This window comes from Seriola aureovittata, chromosome 14 (genome assembly GCF_021018895.1).
Source record: "Seriola aureovittata isolate HTS-2021-v1 ecotype China chromosome 14, ASM2101889v1, whole genome shotgun sequence".
NCBI lineage: Eukaryota > Metazoa > Chordata > Actinopteri > Carangiformes > Carangidae > Seriola > Seriola aureovittata.
In genome coordinates, this window is record NC_079377.1 from 23,247,909 (window position 1) to 23,267,382 (window position 19,474).

The window sequence follows — 19,474 nt, forward strand, 5'->3', positions numbered from 1 at the left end:
TGTGTGTGTGTGTGTGTGTGTGTGGGGTCTCTTCTGTGTTTCAGATCGTGCAGGAGTCTCCCTTCCTGACCATGGACCTGCTGGAGTCCTGTTTCCCCTATGTCCTGCTGCGAAACGCCTACCACGCCGTCTATAAACAGAGCATCAGCGCTAATGCATAGAAAACACAGTAAACACACAGCAAAAGGCCCCAATATGCTGTCTACCATCAGCGCATTAGCGCTCATGCGACAACAAACACACACTAACAGCGTACACTAGAGACAAACTAAACACTAAACTATGCCTACAATGCCTCAGCGTACTATCCTGACAACGAAAACACAGTCGGCGTCGACATGCGCACACACAAAGTGTCGACACCCGCAAAAACACCAAACGTGTAGCATTTAAACAAGACCACACTAAATCCAGAACAAAATGCTGCACACTAAACTAATAAACTCCAATAGAAGATGTAAAACACACACAATTCATTCCACAAAAGTCAAAACAGAAAAAGAAGAAACACTGAAATTAGGCAGAAACATAAACGCAGATAAAACACTAGCTGGATGAAGTTGGGGGATCAGTGTCTTTATTTTAATCATTGTACTTTTTTCATGATGTTGCCAGGGACCATAACCATAGCAACACATAATATACCATATGTTTGGTTGGTATAAAAGAACAAAAATATAAATATATAGTATATATATAGTTGACACTAAAATATTCTCTTTTTTTGTTTGTATTTTTTTTTTAGTTTTTTTTTTAGTTTTTTGTTTTTCAATGGAAGATTTGAGATTTTTAGTGGCCGGCTGACGACTTCTATGTGGTGATGGATTTGGATGCTTTTACTTTGGGAATGCAAATGACTCTGATGTGATGTGGGTTTTTTTTTTTTGTTTTGTTTTGTTTTTCTTTTTTGCTTTTACTGACGAGGGCGGGTGAGGATCCTGTGTTTAATGAAAGACATGTTGCTTGTTAATGTAAGTTTACACTTATACACACACACACACACACACACACACACACACACACACACACACACGGACTGACAGACATCATGAGCAGATATGGGACGTCTAACACTAATATTTCAGCATTTCATAGTGAAAACACACAGACAGACACACACTTGTATAACATGGTGATGTTTTCTTTCTTTTTTCTAGCTAGTCGTAAACAAACTTTTTGTGGGTAAAGATATAATATCTGTATTCTACTTTGATGTGAACTGAACTCGTCTGTTTTTAATGTTCATGTTTTGTTATTTTTATGATGACGACAATGATGATGACGAATTTGCCAAATGTGTTGACACTAAAAATTGTGTATCAGGGCTTGGAAGTGGTGGAGTGTTTGGGTATTAATGGGTGAGATGCCATTTTAAATGTGTGGACGGTTTATCGGAACAATCCGCCTGACTCTGCGGCAGCTCAGTGAACAGAAGCGGTTTCTTTTACAGTGGGAACAAACTTTAAAAATGAAAAAAGATAAAAAATACTGCAGTGATACTACAGTGTAGGCATCAACCAATCAGTCAGTTTTATTTAAAGTGCAGCATCACCACGCAGCATGGTCCCAATACACTTTACCATGTGTGGAGCATGCGTCCCATCCTGCTGTCGAGGACCTGCAGATTTTCCCCTCAGCTGTTGTTGGTTAACTCTCCTGTTTAAGTTAAAGTCCAGTAGTTGCTACTCTGTTTCTCCAATGGGGTAAAGTATAGATGAGCGAACCAGTAGAACATATAAATCTATTTGGTCTCTTGCTAAATAATTTATGGAAACTTCTGGCTTCTGGAAAAAGACTGAAATGTTACGGTTTTCTTTTTTTGTTTTGTTTTTATTTTATTGAGGGAAATTTTGCATCTAATTTCTAAACAGCTGTTGAGAGGTCGCCATCTACACTCCGAGGTTAGATAAACATGTTAGTACTTAACTTTGATCAAATTAACCAATTCCCTTGCAGACAAACATCTAAATCCTAATCGATGTCAAACGATTGTGAAAGTCAGCAAAAACCTGGAGCTGCAATAAGATGAAATATATATAAAAATATATATGTTTATATATATTTATATATATATATGTGTGTGCACTCTTGGTGATGTTTTCACTGGATTTGTAAACTGCGGTCGATGGGGCATCCTCCAATGAACTTTCCTTATGAGCAGTTACATTTTTGCGACGGTTGTTCGGGACCTTTTAGGACAGACGGCTTCCAGACAGACGGACGACTTTTACAAAGTGCAGTCTCTTTTGTTTTTGGGGTTTTTTTTTTGTTTGTTTTTTTGTTTTTTTGTTTTTTTTTCTCAATCAAGGCATGGCAAGGGCTACATACTGAGACACATACACGAACCATGCTCCCTTTATGCCAGCCCTCTGCTGATGTATTACTAACACCAGGGCTCTGTCTGAAAGCTCATACTGCATACTACTCAGGACAGTTTAAAGTTCGAATTCAGAAGCAGTTGCAAAGTGAAGTAACATTAACACTATGTAGCAGGAATACACTAAAGTCTAGTAAATTAAGTTTCTACCCCCTCACAGTAGATGGAGTGTGTTTCTACTGTGTATCCGGTCAGTAGAGTGCATTATGAGCATGTGTGGACAGATCCATGGACACATTCTGCCATTTGATGTGGAATGGTTGCTGTTTTCTTTCTAACCTCTTTTTTGTGGCTCTAATTCCACCGTGTAACTTAAATGACATGAATAAAATAAACTTTAGGGCTGTGTCAGACCTGAGCTGTGAGTGTGTGGCGCTGGTTCGTGTGAACGGCCTCAGCTGAGATGAGATGAGATGTAAAACCGGTAAGTGGGAAAATTTTCCCTGAACGAGCCAGTTTTGGTAATTGATGCCGTTTGATCCGATTACGAAAAGACTGAATCAAAACACTGCTTTAAATGGGGAAATACCTTTAGAAAATACAGTCGTCAACTGGAAACAAATAATAGCACTAGTTCCCAACATAATTCTATAATATTGTAAACCCTATGACCATGAAAAAAGTATTAAATTGCATATAATGTGGTATTAGAAAAGTCTTAACGCTGCAGAAACACTCATTAAATACTTGTTTTTCCCTCGTGTGTACAGTCAGCTGAAAGTGTAGATATATGGAAGGAACGGTGCTTTATACAACACACTGAACATTACAACTTCATTATCTAATATCATTTTAAATTTAAACTAAACTTGACCCCTTTTAATGACATTTTAGGCCCACGCTGTCTGAGCTAATTAAAAAAACACTAACATGACTAGTCATAAAATGAGACAGGTGTTTTACATCCAGTGCTGCTGTGTCACACAAAGGCCACCAGGGGGCTCCCCAAGAAAACTAATACCGCAGAGAAGGAGACATGGCATTAAACCTGGACATAAAAGTAGCTTATAGTCCATATTCTAATGTTTATTGCGTACAAAATCAAAGCTGACGTTGTATTGCTGTTAGTAATATTATAAGTCACAAGGATACATACTGCATACACAGATTAACAAAATAAAATGACAAAAAAAGACTCTTCAACTGATCCATCATTTTACAAGGAGAGTACATTGAAGTCTTCTGATTTCAAACCTGTGCTGGTCAACCGTAAACTGATATTTTTGCATAGTTGTGACATTTGTAAAAGCTTGAAAAAAAAAAAACAAGAACTCCTTTATAATCTAATAACGTTGTGACGTTCTGACGTCATAGCAGGAAAAGCACAGGTGTAATTAATAACGTTAATGATGGCTACTCTCCACCTGTACCTTTTTCTGTTTCATGTTAAAATGTCTGCTCTGAAAACATCAGTACAGTGCTAAAAGCTACAGGTATTATTTATTGCGTTACATTTGTGTTTTATTAATTCGGCTACGGGTAATTTACAGGTGTTGTTTCAGGAACCTGCAAATTCCTACGGTAGCCGAGAAAGGCCGTAATCGCAAATATTTTTTAATATCGTTACCTCAAGATAACGGAGCTTTGTTTTCTCGAGACAACGAGATAATTATTCCGTTATGTGCGAGTACGGCCTTTCTCGGCTTCCGTACATTTCTGATCACACAGCTGACATTTTTTTAAAAGACTTAAGGCGGTTAATAACCCAGATATAATCTACCACGTAGCATAGCTAAGATCAGGACTAGTACCAAACCAGCCTGTCATTATTTAGTAATCAGGAAACAACAGGTACTTAAAGAGGTTAAGTAAGTTTAGAGCTGGTCAATCAATCGATTGACAGAAGGATAGTCAATCGTTTTAGTCGTTTTCGAGCAAAAACATTGAAAAAAAAAATGCCAAACATCCTGTTGGCTCCAGTTTCTCAAATGAGACGATTTGCTGCTTTTCTCTGTCATACGTCATTTCAAACTGAATATCTATGCGGTTTGGACTAAAACAAGACATTTAAAGACTTCACCTTGGGTTCTGGGGAAGTTGTGATTTTTCCACCATTTTTTGAAGTTTCATAGACTAAACAGTTAATCAATAAAATGAAAAAATTATTGGCAGCTCAATGGATTGTGAAAGTAATCGACAGTTGTAGCACTACCTTGTTTTATATATTTTAAACTGTCATCAAGATTTCTAGTGTTTTTTATTAGTAAACTGATGCTTTATTGCGGGTCAAAGAAGTGTCTTTATCTACAGCAAATTATTTAGCTTAAAGGAGCTACGTGTAAGTTTCGCTAATGCTACATAACCTATGTTAGCATTTAACAGCTGTTTGCTTGCCAGTCTTGCCAAGAGCTTTAACCATTGTTATGTTTACAAGACATGAGGTTATGATACGTCCTCTGAGCAGTGCTACGACTGGATGTCACAGTGACTCGGTATCGGAAAATGACAAGACAGTCCAACCGGGCTGGTGACCATGCTAAGTTCAGTAGAAGAAAATAAGAAGTTTAAAAAAAAAAAAAAAAGGATTGCTTTCCAACTCTGGAGACAGCTCTTGGTGAGTAAAGGATTGAAGTTTGATGCTGAACTCACAACATTTCTTCTAGACTGGTAAGTGAACAGCTCTTAATGCTAGCATTGGCTATGTAGCAATAGCAAAACTTATGAATAGCTCCTCTAAGTTGTTGCTTTTATCCATTACTTCCTTTTGAATAAATTTGGACTGTGTAAATTTTGAAATGAAAAAAATGTTATTTAGTTTTTTGTTTGCATTAAAACAAGTTACAAGTTCCCCACCAAAAGTTTTTAAATGTCAGCTGTTTGAGGTTAACTGTTGTAATGGCATTTATTGTTATTGTTATTGGTTCTCCATTTGCTGCTTCTGTTAAAGGAAGAATCTCAGTTTGTTGCTTCTGTTAAAGGAAGAATATCAGTTTGCTGCTTCTGTTAAAGGAAGAATCTCAGTTTGTTGCTTCTGTTAAAGGAAGAATATCAGTTTGCTGCTTCTGTTAAAGGAAGAATATCAGTTTGCTGCTTCTGTTAAAGGAATAATCACATTTCCACCCTATTCACGAACTGAAACAGGGAAAATAAAGGTAAGTTCTGATTTTAAAATTAGAGTTAAACAATAACAGTCGATTCTGTGGCAGTTTGTGTGACGTCATATTGTGGTGAATGTGCTAAGTGAGGCGAGTTGGCTCTGTTGGCTGTTTCCAGACCAGTTTGTTAAAGAGTAAAGGAAGCTGGTTTAACACGTTTCTTATGTTAACTGCTCAGAGGTCAACTCTCCCACTCAAATCAATGTCCTGTCATGTAGGTGCTACACTTGAGACGGACGCCTGAGTCCGTCTGTCGGTTTGTCCAGAATAGCAGAGATAAAATGGTTGCCCCCTTGTGTGCTGAGACTTCTCTCCTGGATCAGTCAGCCTGAGGCATGGCTTCCTCCTCGTCCTCCTCAGGTACAGAACTTTCCAGTTTGCCTACACAAACACAAACATGACTTAAATTTAATGAATTAATGAATGAATATTAATTTGTCGCACACCTAAAGGTCCTCAGCCCACAGCAACGCACAAGACGCTACTTAAATTACCTGTAAATAATGTCAAATTAAACATACTCATATGTTGATAGTACTCTGCATTCATTGATCATGTCAGTATAGATAGTAATTTTACATGACAAGAATTTAATCCTATGTGGGATATGTCTGCTGAAACACAACACATTCATGTTTGTGACCAGTTACCACATTTTAAGTAGTATTATTATGCTTTTTTTTAATGTAACCTGATTACTCTGCAGACCCCCACCTCCCCACCCCACCCATAAACCATCACCACAACCACCTGATTTTGAAAATGACAAATAACAAATCCAGGTTTAATCTACTATTTATATAAAAGCCCCATTCAAAACGTTAATTAGCTTTAATAAAGCAAACAAACAAAGTCTTAAAAAAAGCATGATAAATATTATCCTGTGTCACAACATGCGACACAAACACAGTCATTAACTGAAACAGTCCTGGAAACGAAATGAAACTCAGTAACTGTTGGCAGTAAAAGGTGAACAGCAAGTCCCTCGAATAAATCGTCCTTTTTCCAGCTGCACACTGAACGTAGCATCAACAGGAAATATCTGATAAAGCTTTGAAGAAGAACAGGACATACTGAATTTTATCTGCCTGTAACAGAAAGACAGAAATTTAAACTGTAAAATGATTTAATCCAAGGTGCTGATGAACTGAAAAAACATGCACATCATTTGGTCACAGGTTTGAAGATAAACCAGAAGATTGTGCGTTTTGATGAGCCGTTACCGTGGATCCCATTTGTTTCTTTCCCTTCCTCTCGCTGCACATCCCATCTGTGGACATTTATCATCTGATTAAAAACACTAGGACACACGTTACATAAACCAACACACTCATTCACAGACACACACAGGCACTTCAGCTGTTGTAATGCTATTTATTGCTGCATTAAAGGTGCAAACAAACAAAACACCACGTCTGTTCTAAAATCTTTTTATTATTTATTCTTGTATAGTTAATGTTTTTAATCTCTGTTCTGTCCCTGCATCGTTTAAACGTCACATTGTTTTAGGTCTTTGACTAAGACAATTCATTCAAGTCTCAAATGTTGTCATTATAGTGTAAAAATCTTCTGTTGGTTAAAAATGTAAAGATCACCATCAACGTGATCTTTTCTTTCATCCACGTCCTCACCTGTCAGCACCTGTTGTCTTGGTCTTAAATCATATTCAGGATGTGATACGGAGTGTCACCTGGTTAATCATATATCTGTGTGTCCAGGTTTCTGATGGTCTGTGACGCCTCCACATCACAGTTAATTCTGTTCACACGGACTCGTGGATGATTTTGGCAGTCAGAGGTCAAAGGTCAAAGGTCAATGTCACTGTGATGTCACAAAACACGATTTTGTGACACGTGATAAAACGATGAAGGGATGACATTTTATATCGAAGCGGTCGAAAGGTCAACTTCACTGTGACATCATGACGTACTGCAGAAACACTTCTGGCCATTATTCAACTGTAACATAAAACCGCTTGTTCTATGTTTATGTTTATGTATTTTATGGCTGAAAACAAACTATAAAAACTGTCACTATAGGAGGAAGAATAGTCCGACATTCAGCGAATGTTTCAATATAATTCATCTTTATTCACAGCCGTTTTCTACACAAGCAAAACCTGACCAACGTCGCCGACAGCATTTTAAATTTACACAGATTCGGTTTGTGCACGTGTCTGTATGTGTGAATGGAAGAGAGGGCGGGAGAGCTGTAGCCAAATAAACATACAGTGTTTATGTGTAGCACAGGAGTGAAGCAGTGAGTTAATGATGAACAGCAGTGAGAAGGAGGAGGGGAAAGTTGGTTATGGAGAGACGATCGGGGGCAGAGGTGGCTATCGGGAGACGGAGTCGGGACTGGACGCTTCCTTTTTGTGGTCGCATGACAAATCTGAGAAAAGGAGGAGAGAGAGAGAGAGAGAGAGAGAGCGGAGGGTGGTAGATAATAGCAAAATTGAAAGATCATGCAAAGCCACAAGAGGAGGAAGGAGGGAGAGACAGAGGAGTTAGTGCTGTTAGTCGGATTTACAGAACGTAGACTGTTAGTATGGAAATAAACAGTGAATCATTAGTAACAGACAGTGTGTGTGCACCAGGGTTTTGTTTTGTGGATGTAGTCAGGTTTTAATTGCTGTTACATATTCTCGATGAATGCACGGACAGACTAATAAAGTTATTATGGTTGATGTGTAAGCAGAAAGCTGCCTCTGTACACTTAAACCAGACATGGTGCAACATTAGCATCAAGTTGGAGTTGTGTTTGAGTTTAAGTCCAATATTCTCTCTCCTTCTTTAGACGTGTTTTCAGCTCCTGAGGAAAATGTCTGGCTCTTTAGCTGCTTGATGTCGGACTCTCTTCCGCAGCAGGTCTCTAACTGTGTGTGTTTGCTGTTTACTGCTGGGCAGGTAGTGTGTGCTGCATGCAGGGGTTGATAAGAGCAGCTCAGGCGTAGCAAAGAGCTAAAAAAAAAAAAAAAAAAAGATCCTTAAAGCTGCAGAAGTATAAATTTCATTCTGCAATGTTGATATGAAAAACACAGATTAATGCAGTGTTTCAGTTACATATCAGGCCAATGAAATGGCAGTTTGTCTCTTAGGACAATCTCATCATTTGTAAATGGTTATAAAAAAGGTTTTAAAATGTTTTTTTGTTGGGTATTATTGACTATAATTATGTTAAATAAATTAACACTAGTCTGTGTGTGTTGTGGTGTGTGTATGGCAGAACAGAATACTCCAAATCAATCTAAATACGACACAGTATTTTGGGTTTATAGCCAAACAGAGACACAGGCTTCACTGACTGTTTGCTGTGTATTTTTGTCTTGGTTTCATGTAATAACTCTATTTTTATTTCATTTTTATTTCATTTTTTATAGCTACTGCGGTCGCCATTAAAGGAATGGGCCTGGCGGTGAGTACAGTCTTTAGTTGACACAAAATTAGATTTGAGTTGGAGTATACTGCTGCACAAAGTGTGTATGTTTTTCCGTCTAAAAAAAAAAAAAAGTGTTTACCCCCTAAACTGTTGCTCTCTGCCACTCCTCTCTCCTGATTGGCTAACGGCAGACTCGCCTCATTCCCGTTGGCTTCCTCTGGCCCATTGTGATTGGCCCACAGAGTAGCAGCGGCATAGAGCTGCGCTGTGATTGGGCTCAGCTGGCCGTCTGTCTCAGAGAGCCCCGCCCCAAGAAGATGTTGCTCCACCCCCAGCTGAAGCTCTGAGGAGAGAAGAGCACCTCTAGTGGAGAGACGCTTCAACTACAGGCAGAGCGGGAAAAAAAGCCAAAGTAACTAAAAAATAAAACTAATTCATGACTTAATTAAAAATTAAATTAAAATTTGGGGGGAAATGGGGAAAATATCTGTTTGGAAAGTGAAGAAAACAAGAAGACAAAAATATCCAACTAAAGATTAGCAAAGCAGATGAGTATCTTGTAAAAACCTCAAATATCCGACTCCGACACGAGTTTTGGGGGAAGAGGTCAAAGAAATTAGTCTCACTTGTATGTTTGACTTGGCTTGATGTTTAGCAGTGTGTTCAGCTACGAAGTTTACTGAAAACTCTTCTGCTGATAAACTCCTGCATGATAAATATCTCCAGGTGTCCAAGAATAAACTCCAACTAGTTCCTCCTGAGTCGGTGTCACATTCAGTTTGATTTGTAGGTGTCTCTCTGAAAAATCCTGCGTCATGCACCAGAAGAGACTAAATATTCAAGTAAATCCAACCAAACGAACCGCAGTCGGCTTAAAGATAAAAAATTAAACGCATATTAAGTCTAAATAAAAACAAAATTTCAACTTCAACGTGAAAAAACTGATCATGACATACTGTAAAACCACAGTGTGAGAATAAAAACTAATCAGATTAATAAATAAAATCTCGATCCTACAGAAGGTAAATGCCTTATATGCATTTGTTCCATAGGCAGTTACTCACAGGGCTATTATCTAACTGGGCTACACACACACACACACACACACACACACACACACACACACACACACACACACACACACTCAGACGGGATCAATCAATAAAAGAAAAGCTTTTACGGTCTCCACTTCCCGGAACCTGCACTCAGAGCTCTGCACACGCACTAATACGCTTTATGTTTTTCTTCCTTTTTCTGCCCCCCCCCCCCAACAACATCCACCTCTTCCCTACACACTCGCTAAAGCACAGCTGCACACAGCACACATTTCATGTTCCACCTCAAATACACACACACACACACACACACACACACGCAGAAAATACTGAGTCAGCTTCTTTTGTAAACTGTTGTAAAAGCCGGTACAGAAGCCGCACTGCTTCTCTGAGCCCATCGCTGTTTTCTAATGAAAAGCTCAGGAACGGTTTTCTATTAATTATTCAGCACAAGTGATGATTAAAAAATAAAAAATGACATCAACAACAACAACAACAACAAGTCTTTTAGAGATGAAAGCCATCAGACAGGTGCTCTCTGCTCTGCACTGTGGGTGAAACCGGAGAAGGGATTTCTCCAGATAAAGACTATTAGCTGCTCAATACATCACTGCAAGTCATGATAAATGTTCAAGTCAGAAATCCAATATCTTCCTCGTGTCTCATGCTCTCGTCATCTTCATTTATGAAATACTGAGATATTCTAGTCACAGGCAAAACCCAGCGTCTGCTGATCGACAGCTAAATTTGAAATTCTGTCCAACAGTAGAGTCGAGTTGTTAGAGCACCTATACACCTGGTTGTTCACGCAAATATCCTCCCGTCCAATCGGCCAATCGTGCGGCAGCAGCTCAATGCATCAAATCATGAAGATCCAGGTCAGGAGCTTCAGTTAATGGTCACATCAAACATCAGAATGGTGGAATGATTGTTGGTGATTGCTGAGTCAATAACATGTAAGTTAATAAGAAAAACATCCAAATTTGAGAAGCTGGAATTAGTGAATTTCTGTTATTTTTGCTTAAAAATTGGATTTAAACAATTAATAAGTCATCAATAGTATTTCGGGTGTGTAGGGAAATAAGTAAACTGCCATATATACTGGGGATCAGAGGGGATCAGAGGGGCCCCAGCGATGAATGTTTGCCCTGGGGCCCCCAGGAGGTTAATGAGAGGAGTAAGATATATCAGGCTTTGGATACACAAACAAACCAAGACATCTTCTTCTTCTTGTGAAATTCTTGAATTTATAATCTACTGCTGTAATTTGCATGATGATAAAAAACAAACAAACAAACCACTGATTGATTTGGTTGATATGTAGAGACACGGTACAACTTGTTTATTCCAATTTCAACCCCAACCACCAGCAGCCCCCCCCCCCCCCCCCCCCCCCCTCCTCTGCCAGATGTGCTACAGATCTGAGTCCGAAAAACAAGACCGAAGAACTAAAGAGCAAAACCCAAGACTAAGAAAACAGGAGTGGGGGGGTGAAACCAGATATAGCTGCAGATACAAAGACGAAACGTCGAGCAGAAAAAACAAAACAAACAGAGCTTCCATACTGAAAGCAAAACATACAGATACCGTAAAGAGTGAGGAGAGGACGGAGGAGGCGGGTGTGCGCGCAGCTGCATATACAACACACCCGACAGAGATGCTGTAACTTCACAGAGAGACACACATGCACATACACGTGCACATGACTCATCTGTTTATGAAAAAGCTCTTATTCTCATTTCAGGAAAAAAAAACATTTATTTGATTTGTGTCTTATTAAATAACATGTTCCAATAACCTGCTGATTGCATTCGGCCTCTAATCCCCGCGTTAAGAGGTCGTCAGTGTGACAGGCGCGTAATGAGTTTCAGACAGTGAACGGATTCTGCAACTTCTGCAACTGATTCTGCCAAATGTTTTTAGTTTGTATTTTAAATGAATACTGCGGCGTCTTTGTTGATTCTGGGTTTTATCTGCTGCAAAGATTCTCATCTCTTACTCCCTCGTTTCTTCATTTCAGAGGCATTTAAATGGAAACACACGCGCCCGGGGACGTGCGCTGCACCGCGTCAGTCCCAACCCCCCCCCCCCCCCCCCCCCCCCCCCTCGCGGGGGAACAGGGTTTCTTCTGCTTTCTTTGCAGAGAGTATCTCTATATAAACCTTCAGAGCTTCTGCACATTTCTTGAGGAATCGTGGGAGATCAGGGCTGTGTTTACCTTTCATGGTGGGCGGGGCGTAGGTGCTCTGCTTCCTCTGAGAGGAATCTGAAGCCTGCGGAAGAAACAGAAGAAAAATGGCATTATAACCTGACTCACCGCGGACATACATGCAACACAGTAAACTGCACAAGCAGAGAAAGGTTTAAAGATAAACCGGCGTTACTAAGATGCTGATCCATATATTATTAAAACAAGAAAAGAAGATGATTTAAAAAATATATTTGAAGCCAATTAATGCACTTATAAACATAATGTAAAAACAAGGGAAGTTCTGTTGCACACACCGTGCAGCCCTTCTTAATCTTATTACAGTGAAACAGCATTGACCCTCCAGACATTTATCTTCTGTCTGCTGTGAAGCTTTAATCTCCGATGCTCTTCAGAAAGTTGTGAGATACTAAGAATTCAATATTTTGAACTGTCTGGTGGAAAAAGATGATAATGATAGAGATATTTATCCAAGTGAAATGCCAGCAGGTCAGGTATAAATCATCAGGAGTTGGAACAGCTGTTTCTAATCAAATCCATATTTCAGATGGAATATTTTGATGGATTTTTTCTGTATATAACTAGTTGTTGATATATTGTTATTGACATTGATGAAGAGTATTAAATACTGAGGAGTTTTTTCCCTGACAGTGAGTTTCTTGTCCGGTTCACAGGTGACCCATACTGGTGTGTTTCCCACATCTGTGTGTATTTACAACCATTTATACAAACCTGCGACTCTCCGCTGGCGTTGTGTTGTTCTCCAGCATCTGCAGGAGAGACGAGACAGCAGCGGTGAGCTCTTCCTGTTTTTATTGATCTGTCTGTAGCTCATTTTAAAAGTTGATCCATTTCTGACACGTCTGCCATTTATTTAAAAAATCTGCGTGGCAGATGTTTCCAGCGCTCGGGGGGTTAACGGTGTCAGTGGGTCTGTTGCTGAGTCAGTCTGCTGGTTCAAACCACGCCGGTCGGGTCGGATAGTGGGTCTTAATAGTCTTATTTCCTCTGTGGCCTGAAGCCAGGCTGTGATCATGTTAGGAACAACGAGCTCTTAGATGAACTCTGTGTGATCAGAACAGAGCAAGTGCAGTTTGTAAATTGGAAATGAAGTTTGCCCAGTTCCCCAAGTGCAGGAATTCCTGGAACAGCGACCAGCATGGAGCAATAGCCCTGTTAACACCTGCAGGTGATTATAGTCTCTTCAAATCAAGGGGCTGTTTGCCAGGGACTCAGCAGTGACTTGGCAGGAGCTGGAAAATCTTGTTTTCAGAAGCTATTTAGTTTTTTTTCTGGAAATAAACGTGTGTATTAACCTCCCTCGACTTTCTCTTTTGCTACTGTTGCATCAATATTCTGTGTTTTTATCGTCAGAAAATCCCATGAACTTGATCTTCACACTGAAGATGTAAATCTTTTTAAAAGTGAGTCACGAATCTAAAGTTTCATTTTTAAACAACAGAAGATAATCTGCTGGAACAGCTGAGCGCTGCAGCTTTGGCAAATGTTCCTCAAAACGGGAGGAAATAGTGCATTTGACGGGGGATATTTTCAGCTGCAGATTAATACACATTTAGTTCTCTAGAGGATATTTGGGGCATCAGGATGGTGTGTGTGTGTGTGTGTGTGTGTGTGTGTGTGTGTGTGTGTGTGTGTGTGTGTGTGTGTGTGTGTGTGTGTGTGTGTGTGTGTGTGTGTGTGTGTGTGTGATGAAGGAACATGTCGACCAGTGCTACAGTGCGGCTCATTGATGTGTTTTTAATAGTTTCTTTTAGAAACAATGGATCTCTGTGGCAAAGAGCGACGGACGCACACTGGTCTCATTGGTTTCGCTCTTTTCATGGGATTCACTGACAAAAAGGAAAAACATACAGTAGTATATCACCAGATTTATCCTATAAAAATGACAAAACTGAATGAAGTTTGATGCGACTCCAAATTCCCTCCAGCTCAATGTTGATGTTTTTCAATCTCAGCGTGAACTTCAAAACGTCGACTGTGAGCTGGAAGAAGAATTGTCGTCTCTGGGGGAAATGAAAGGAAAATCCGTGGATGTATCAGTGAGAAAGGTTGACAGTCGACATCAGCGAAAGTCCCACATCCCTTAAGTGGGATGGTTACAGAAAATATTGGCATTTATTGAAGAGGAAACGTCACGTTATTTCAGCAAAATACTGGGAAAGCAGAAGACGTAACGCGTGCGCTGTTTGTTGGGATGATCGTCTTTATTTCAAAGCTAAGAGCTCGGCCACTTCTTGTTTTTACAGCTGCCAGCTGGTTTCCATCCAACAGACTGACTGCAGTTTATTGCCTAAAAACGAAGAGATAATATCTCTAAAATTTGGTGCACAGATCGAGCTTGAACTGATCAGATCGTTCTGATCAGGCCGTAATCATTAATTCATGAAGAGAAAACGTCCAAATTTTGGGTGGAGGTTTCTGCAGACACTGAGGTTGTGTTGTGCTCGTGTGTGTTCCTGGTCTTCCTTGTTGTGTTTGATTCCAACAATCTTGTTCTGATTTCATTAAGTAACAAGACAAAATGGCTGCTGCTTGAAATCACCTCAGGCGCCTCACAAAGATCTGCACAACCGTGTTGGAACCAGACCCGCTGAGCTGAGATCACAGAATGGAATCAGGCCGATTATTCAATCAGTCGGTTCATGTGTACAGGGATTTATAAGAGGGCGCGTGCACACACACACACACACACACACACACACACACACACACACACACACACACACACACACACTTCAGGCATCCATCAGTCCAGTCTGAACACAGAGATCACTTTACCAAAAGCTGCAGCACAAATCTAATAAAGGTTCCATTATAGTTGCTGCTTTTCAGTTCTCTCCTCCCCCACCTCCCTCCCTCTCTCCCTCTCTCTCTCTCTCTCTCTCTCTCTCTCTCTCTCTCTCTCCCTGCAGTCTTACCTGGGCCAGGTTGTCTGTAGATCTGCAGAGTGGCAGGAGTCGGCCTTCTGCGGCGGATCTGAGGTAAACACACAAAAATGCTTTCATGGTTTCATTTCCTCTTTGAAATACTGTTGGATCTCACGCTCGGTGAGATTTCCCTTCCGCCTTCTGATCAAACACTTTGGTTTGAAGAGAAAAATACCGATTTTCACTGTCCCAATAATGAGGTTTCAATACCGCAGTGAGTCAATAGGCTTTTAAAACACAAAACAAAAGTTAATTAAACACACCAACTGGCACTAATTGCCCCATTTCTTACACTGTGAAAACACACAATCAAACACACTCTTGCCTATTTTTATAGACCTTTCATTTAGAGCATTTCATTAGCTGCCTGAATGCAATTAAACAGGCCTAACCCTTTAAAAGACTACGTTTATTTTCCAAAATGCATCTTAAAAACCTAATTTTCCACGTACTGCAGCGAATGGCAAAGAAGAACGTGGCAATCCCAACTTTTAAATGAGAAACGCGGCTCCAGCGATTTACAGACACATTCTGCTGCCTGTTCTAATTCCTCTTACATGGATCCATTTCACTGTGATGATAAACAACGTAATCCAATTAAAACCAAAGTTAAAAATCAGTTCTAGTTTATTCTGCCGTGGAGGGAATAACACTGTCACACTGCAGGAATGTAAATGTTCTTCGTCGTCCTGGAGGGAGCGACTCGGTTTACAAGACGTTATCTCGTAAAAACCATTGCAACTGTTCTGTAAATGACGGTTTCCAACACAGGGACTCCCCAGACGCCCGCGGAGGGGCCCTGATCCGTCACTGCTCATTCACCAGCTTCCGGTTCCCAGCTAAACTGTTGATAAAGACGTCAGCTCACAGGGGGCAGTTTTCACCCCCCCCCCCCCCCTTTGCTGTAGAAAACCACAGCACACATTACATGCTATAAAAAGCCTACCTGACTTTCCTGCCTTTACTTATGAAAGGTCACTCAGTTAGTGACAGCCTGTGTGTTTCCCAGAAGTCCTTTTCTACACCCACTAAGAGAACGGGCGTGAACTTGTTGCAATCAGCTGCAGATCGTCCGTGACAGCAGGAAATTATTTGATTTGTGGAGAGTCACATTTACATCATCAGCTACTTGTAGAGTGAATATGGAAAAAGCACATGAATAGAAAGCTTTGTGATTTACTGGGATGTTTTCTAACAGGGTTTCTGAGTAATCTGATAGTAGAGTGAATATTTCAGGAGTGTAGAATAAAGATTCTCCATATTTTCCGCTCACAAACACGCAAATATTAAAACTCTTGTGCCGTGAAAACAAAGCAACCCGCAAAATCACATGCAGCGCCGCTCAAATGTGACATTAAATACACAAACAGCAGTTTTCATAAGATCCGTTCCTCATGCACACATGCTGCTCTGCACCCACACACAGAAAATTCCAGGCAAGACTCACAAGATCACAGAGAGAAGCCACATTCATGAACCCACACCGTCCCGCAACTCTGTGACACGCACACACACACACACACACACACACACACGCTCAGATACACTCACATGTTCGGCGGCCTGGGGGTCCAGCTGTCCCTGCAGCGGAGGCACAGCAAACTGGATCTTCTTCGGACTGCTGGGCTCCATTATTACTGACTGAGAGATAGAAAGAAAGACAGACAGAAAGAGAGAGAGAGAGAGAGTAGTGTGTGTATGTGTGTGTGTGTGTATGTGTGTGTGTGTGTGTGTCAAGGAGGGAGGGAGTAGAGAGGGAGGGAGTGGTCTTCTCTCGGCCGGCGGGGTCCATTATCACTAATTGACAGACTTAGAGAGAGAGGGAGAAAGAATAGCAGCCGAGTCATTGCAGCATTTTCCAAAACAGACTCTGTGATGAAGCATGAGGTCGTGGAATAATATCAGACAAGTCTGCAATACTTTTGCTTACTACTTACTTTTGTAGTATTTATTTGTTTATAAGTTCAATCTGTTTCCTCACGACTACATCTGCTTAAATGTGCAGATTTCAGCAGCTACATTTGCTGTCGCCCAGGATCAATTTCTATTTGAAAAGCATTCCTGGTCTCTGCTGTGCACTGTTATAAATCTACTGAATAAAAAAGACGCATTCATCAAAGACTCAAAGTCTGCAGCTCTGTGAAGCTGCACTTGGCCATTCTTGTAAATTTAAACACAAGTACAATGCATGCTGGGAAGTATATGTTTATAAAGTTTAATGTGAACAAAAGATGAGATCTACTCTGGAAATGTGTGTTCCTGTATTCCTCAACTGAAGAACCTCTGATCTTTATTTATGCCCAAAAATATAAGCGTCTTTACATCGTGGTGTTTTTATCACGTCTTTAGGAAATGCCACGAACGCTCTCAGAAAACTCTGAGCATCAAAGGAAGGGCTCTTATTTTGTAAATGATTTGGATTTGTCGTATTTTATTTATTCTAAATGCTGTATCAAAGCTCCGTCCGCACTGCCAGCAATAACAAGCCTTTAGTTCTGTAAATTTTTTATTGACCCAGTTCGGTCTGAATGTAAAATCCCCCGAGGAGGATAAACCAGAGGAGATGATGTCAGTTTTCATAATGCGAGCTACACCTCGGATCTTATGTATACTTTACGTTATTTCCAAACAGTTTTTTTCAGTTTTACCAGAAGCTCTCAGACTTATGAGCCTCTCTGGAGTCATACGGTAAAAGACTATAACAATCCATGTGCAGCAATTAATAAAGTGTTAGGTTCTTGGCGAAAAACGTGTGAAAGATCTTTGCCTACAGATTTCCACGCTGGTGTATTTTCACCCGTCTTTGCGCCGGTTTAAATGGTCTTCAGATTCATAATTCACCACAGTGTAAAAAAAAAAAATCTTACTGAAGTAAACACGATACTTTCCTTAAGTAAACTTGTACAAAATAGACAGAAATCGAAGCTTGTTATTGCTGGCAGTGTGGACGGAGCTTTGATACAGCATTTAGAATAACTGAATAAATAAAGTACGACAAATCGTTTACAAAATAAGAGACTTTCCTTTGATGCTCAAAGATTTTTTGAGAGCGGTTGCAGTGTGTGTGTTTGTATGATGCTAAAAACACCACAATGTAAAAATACTAACTTATATTCTTGAGCACAGATAAAGATCACAGGTTGTTTGGCTTTAGAAATATAAATGATCTGCATTTAAAGCAACATTTGAGTTGTTTCGTTGTTGAATACAGGAACACACATTTCCAGAGTAGATTTCATCTTTACTTTAGACTTGTTCACACTGTAAAATCTCATCAGCCGCCACATTATCTGAACTCCTCTTTCGTGATTAAATGTAAATCTGTGCGATTAGATTCAGTCAGTCCAGTTTCAGTCAGTTTAAACTTGCTTCCAGAAGTAAAATCACGAGTCCAGTCACGTAACAAAACAATGTTTTTGACTAAATTTCCCACGAATCACTCACTTAACTTATAAAACTGTGTCAGTTCATGAACAAATACTTCCCAGCATGCATTGTACTTGTGTTAAAATTCTCAAGAATGGCCAAGTGCAGCTTCCCATGGTCCTGCATGTAGACGTATGACGTAAGCAAAGCATTTGCTAACGTAAACTAACGCAAATAAAAATATGAAATGTTAAAGTGGCTCCTGTTCATTAGATTATCACTTCTGTACAAGCAACATTTTACTCTTTCACTTGGTGTTTTACAAACAATAAATTACAATAAATGAAGTTTTATTTGTAAAATTTGTCAATTTGTGACTCAAATTTTGTACTTTCCACCTCTTCTGATGGGATGTCTAGAAATACGTGATGGTTTCATACACTGGAGTCATTATTTACACAAACGAACAAATACGAAAATTATTAAAGGAAATAATCAAAGAGAACAGAAGAAGAAAATCTCGCCTCGTACTCTCTGTTCCTCTTTGTGCCTCTCTGTCTGTTATGTCCATTTGCATTTTCTACCCCCAACTCAGAAACCTGCATCCTCTGCCACCAATGACATCAGTGTGTGTGTGTGTGTGTGTGTGTGTGTGTGTGTGTGTGTGTGTGCGCGCGCTGGCAGTTGTAGTGGAAACACTTTGTCTCAGTGGGGACATATGGAGAGACTTTGGCTACTGTAGGTGGAACAAACCACACACACACATCATACAAAGAGCCTCTTGTGTGTGTGTGTGTGTGTGTGCGTGTGTGTGTTTTTTCTTTTCTTCCATGCTTTTGGAAACCGTCCATCTCTGCTGTGTTGAAGGTGAGACACAAACCGCCGCTCTGTCGTCCTGCACTTTCCTGTCGTATCAGCCGCAGGAGTCGACTCCCTCCGTTCAGGACGTGACGCCGGGTTCTGGCTGCTGATGTTAAAGCTGCGTTCGGCAAAATATTTCATATTAAATGTTAAATGATTCCATGTAACGCGACGCGGTCGAGGAA

At 40.2% G+C, this 19,474-nt stretch overlaps 2 protein-coding genes across 8 annotated transcripts in view; one reads left to right on the forward strand and one right to left on the reverse strand.

Annotated features, from left to right (window-relative positions):
• The window catches only part of nckap1 (NCK-associated protein 1), a 33,640-nt gene extending 30,905 nt beyond the window's left edge, over nt 1-2,735 (forward strand). For all 4 annotated transcript variants that reach the window (XM_056395951.1, XM_056395952.1, XM_056395954.1 and 1 more), the window contains one exon: nt 45-2,735. In XM_056395951.1, coding sequence (XP_056251926.1) covers nt 45-161 — 117 coding nt within the window. In that variant the 3' untranslated portion in view covers nt 162-2,735. The remainder of the gene's footprint in view (nt 1-44) is intronic.
• A 647-nt stretch (nt 2,736-3,382) lies between these two features.
• On the reverse strand, nt 3,383-16,933 carry ppp1r1c (protein phosphatase 1, regulatory (inhibitor) subunit 1C). 4 transcript variants are annotated; one of them, XM_056395960.1, is made up of 6 exons: nt 16,614-16,918; nt 15,054-15,111; nt 12,847-12,884; nt 12,124-12,178; nt 8,990-9,193; nt 5,861-7,863 (listed from the first exon to the last, which is right to left on the reverse strand). In XM_056395960.1, exons 1-6 carry the CDS (start codon nt 16,692-16,694, stop codon nt 7,808-7,810), a joined length of 492 nt encoding a protein of 163 aa, XP_056251935.1. In that variant the 5' UTR covers nt 16,695-16,918; the 3' UTR covers nt 5,861-7,807. The 4 variants fall into 4 exon arrangements, with proteins under 4 accessions (XP_056251937.1, XP_056251935.1, XP_056251936.1 ...); XM_056395961.1 differs by lacking the exon at nt 5,861-7,863 and adding an exon at nt 7,870-8,432 and having other exon boundaries at nt 16,614-16,919; XM_056395962.1 differs by lacking the exons at nt 5,861-7,863; nt 8,990-9,193 and adding an exon at nt 3,383-5,853 and having other exon boundaries at nt 16,614-16,795.
• Nucleotides 16,934-19,474: the final 2,541 nt, after the last annotated feature.

Excerpts from the sequence above, each read along its gene's own strand:
- ppp1r1c (XM_056395959.1), bottom strand. The coding sequence starts at position 16,694 with ATGGAGCCCAGCAGTCCGAAGAAGATCCAGTTTGCTGTGCCTCCGCTG. Across the intron at positions 12,179-12,846 it reads ACGCCAGCGGAGAGTCGCAG|GCTTCAGATTCCTCTCAGAG; the intron begins GTTTGTATAAAT and ends TTTCTTCCGCAG. Across the intron at positions 9,194-12,123 it reads CGCCCCGCCCACCATGAAAG|AGCTTCAGCTGGGGGTGGAG; the intron begins GTAAACACAGCC and ends TTCTCTCCTCAG.